Source organism: Paramormyrops kingsleyae, chromosome 17 (genome assembly GCF_048594095.1).
Source record: "Paramormyrops kingsleyae isolate MSU_618 chromosome 17, PKINGS_0.4, whole genome shotgun sequence".
Classification (NCBI taxonomy): Eukaryota; Metazoa; Chordata; class Actinopteri; order Osteoglossiformes; family Mormyridae; genus Paramormyrops; species Paramormyrops kingsleyae.
The window spans coordinates 22,391,808-22,395,435 of record NC_132813.1 but is presented as its reverse complement, the minus strand read 5'-3'; the positions used below and the strand labels follow the sequence as shown (position 1 = coordinate 22,395,435).

Below are 3,628 nucleotides of genomic sequence, written 5' to 3'. Positions count from 1 at the left end.
GACCAGGCAGTCTATACACAATAACAATAATGACTGGAAGTGTAGGACTACAAGGAGATGAGCAGGCAAAACTACAGTAAGAACTAGAATTTCAAATGTGCTAAAGCTACAGTATAACCACTTTTCCTTGGTTGGACTGAAATATTGCAGCAACACCACCACCTTTGTAATTTGGTCAAGGGTTATGCTTATAACTGTATTCAGCTGAAGTAGATTAATTTAGAGCCATGAATTCAATCAGTTTAAGACAGGTCTCTGTAAGGCATAAGGCACCAAGACTAAAATCAGTAATCATTTCATTTATTAGTAACACCTTAGAAGTCAGTGATCTTATATTCAAAAGTCAAAGTTTTAGCTTTGCGTTATACCTATTATCAAATGGATTTGGTTTAATTTTTTTAAAGTTATTATACTCTACGATCGAACAGACCTCCATGATTAAAAATGTGGGGAACAGACATAGTCTCAATAACATGAACCGAGGGTGACAACTCTAAACGACTAGCAGGCGGTCGGTTATGCCAGTTTGCCTGCCGCCTGGACTTGGCTCTGGCTAGTCAGCAATTTGCCTTGAGACTATGAGCTATGCTTGTGGACAGGAGATCGACATCAGGCCATGAGGGGTGAATACCATCCCAATTCAAAAGCCCAGGCCTACCTCAAAACGTCCGCCAATTGTCTATATAACCCACACCATTTATCAGGCACCATTCCGATAGCCAGCGATGCATGCATCAACAATAATCTGCAATAATTAATAATTTCATCACCACGTCTAGCAGGGATGGGACCAGAGCACGTTACTGACATGGACATCTTCTTCACAAGGTTGCGCACCTTTTTGAATGCATGCAGCAACAGCACTGTCATGCCCTGATCGTCCGCTCCTTCCGTTTCCCACGCCCCCTCGTTAACCCCATGTGGAATATCGGCATTCATTCCGTATATTCTGATCAGTGATCGCGGATTTTCCCCCGATGCGTCACAGTTCTCTGCGTATCGCATACCTTGCTTGTGGTCTGATTGTTTTAGTTTTGTTTTAAGCCCTACGATGGCTCCCAAGCGTCCTGCACCTTCTAAGCCTTCTTGTAGTAGTGAGGAAAGCGTTACGCGGACGTCGCTCACCATTATGGCTTGAATGAATCTACAGTACGCTACATCACAAAGGATGAAAAGAATATATGAGCCATGTATGTTTTTATTTTTATATATTCCATTACGTATACATATATATATATATACAAACACACACATATATATATATATACACATGCACACATTACATATTATTATTTTATTATTATTATGATGTTACTCATATCCTTAGCCCGACAGAAAATATTAGCAGCAGCTGTTTCCACCAATGATAAACTAGAAAACTTGACACCCCAAAAAGACAATAGCTTTTTCTTTAATAGAATGAAATGTTTTTCAATGGGTAAAGTAATAAACATTACTAATATTTAAAGAAAAATTAAGTGGTATATTTGCTTATGTCACATTTTGACATTAAGTACCCATTAAGTTTAACAGTCTCATACACATTAGATGAAAATAAATTCAACTAATTCTGAAACAATAACATTTATGTTACAGAAAGTGCCAGATTAAGCTTTACAAAAATAAGAATAACTAGAAGGATGAATGGATTGACTCCAAATTTGGTGTATGAACAGTTTGAACTGTCCTCTATCAATTGCCAATTTTCAAAAAAAGTTACCAGTCGGTTCTACGGGTGTCTCCCATGGCAGAAAGTATTATTATTATAATTATATTATTAATAATAATAATAATTATTATTATTATTATTACTTGTAACTTGTAATAGTAACTTGTCGGATTTAAGGTACCATATTCGTTCACTTACATTTTGCCCAGATTACCTTAAATGCGACAAGATACCCCGATAAGCCAGTAACCCCGCTTCGTAGTACAGGCCACAGAATTGAGGAACCCTAAACTAACCCATCTCATTGGAATTAAAACAACAAAAACAAACTACTCCAACACAGACAGTAAACAGAATGAATCTCCGAATGGGGAAATTTTAGAGTAATGTCTAATGTCTATCTGATGTGGCTTCTTGAACTCTGTGCTTATTTCTTCTGATAATTTTTTTTACAAAATCCTTGATCTCAGCAGTATTCAGAGAATACACAATGGGGTTTAACATGGCAGGAATGGCATATGAAAGCGATATATTAATAATCCTTGCATTACGGTGGACAGAGCCGGCCATTGCACCTATGTAAATACCCAATATTGGAAAATAATATACTGACACTAATATTAGGTGGGAAAAACAGGTCTTTAAGGCTTTCCAGTGTCCCTCCCATGATGCAATTTTAAACAATGACAGCAAAATACATGCATAAGATAAACCAATCACAATTAAGGGTAAAAATAAATATAAGATCATGTACACTATTCCTAATATATTATTTGGTAGATTATCATTGCAGGCCAGTCTGTATAGCGGACCATGGTCACAGAAGTAGCTATCAATAACTGTGGATTTACAGAAAGACAGTCTGGTGATCAAAGCAACGGCAAGACACAAAAGCATAAAATTAATTCCCCATGCCACAGTGAGAATAATGCCCATTGAAGTGTTTGTGACAATGCTGTGGTACCTCAGTGGGAAGCAAATTGCAACAAACCTGTCATATGCTAGAAGAAGAAGTGTGAATGACTGCATGGAGTTAAAGAAGAATACAAAAAACATGTTAGTCAAGCAGGCTTCATAGGTTATTTGCTGTATATTTAACAGACAGACGTTAATGACGTTAGGAAAAATAGCTGTGCTTTCACCCAAGTCAGCTACTGCTAAGTTAAAAATCGCCATATATTTTGGGATGTGAAGAGAACGGTCCACATATATAATAAATGTGACAAAAGAGTTCGCCAAGACAGTGATGATATAGATGCAACATAAGAAAATGAAGTAGTATTTTGCGTGTGGAATGTTAGAAAAACCACTGATGAAAAAATTTTGAGGACGAATAAAAAAATTTTGGGTTGAGTTTCGGTGAATTATGTCAGACATGTTTTGTCGGGGTTGTTCTTTTTCTTCTTTGACCTGCAAAATTATAAGTATTAAAGTATAAAAAGTATAAAACTTTTCAAATATCTGACATTTACACTACATAAGCTACATGTATAATATAAAACCCACAGTCCCTACAGCTTTATTGAAAACAAGGTATAAGAAATATTGTTCACCATGCGGTACTAATAAAATTTTACTATTCCTTTCAGAATCCCCCTTTTAAAAGTGCTTTTAAATCATTCAGTATGATGAAATTAGAACAATTTCTTAAGACTGATCCTTAATTCAGCAATATATAGACTGCATAATATTGATTTTGTAATACTGAATAAGTTCAGTTTTTTCCAAAAAAGTTACAGTATTTACATAAACATTATGTTGATACTTCAGCACAAATGTAAAATCTAACAAATCCATATTATTTACATAAATGAATTAAGAAGTTAAAATGATTGAAACCTGTATAAAATTGCATAAAGCATAATGTTGTGTTTTGTGTTGGTATTTAGATATTTTGTAAATCTTTTTGTAAATATTATATGGTGTATTTTTTAAGTTTAAGAGTCTGGGTTTGGCGGT

The 3,628-nt window shown here is 35.2% G+C and overlaps 1 protein-coding gene across 1 annotated transcript; it reads right to left on the bottom strand.

The window, feature by feature from the left end:
• Positions 1-2,059: 2,059 nt before the first annotated feature.
• Positions 2,060-3,046, bottom strand: LOC111857728 (olfactory receptor 1-like). The gene has a single exon (XM_023838863.2). The coding sequence runs from the start codon at positions 3,044-3,046 to the stop codon at positions 2,060-2,062; it is 987 nt and encodes a 328-aa protein (XP_023694631.2).
• Between the last annotated feature and the right edge of the window lie 582 nt (positions 3,047-3,628).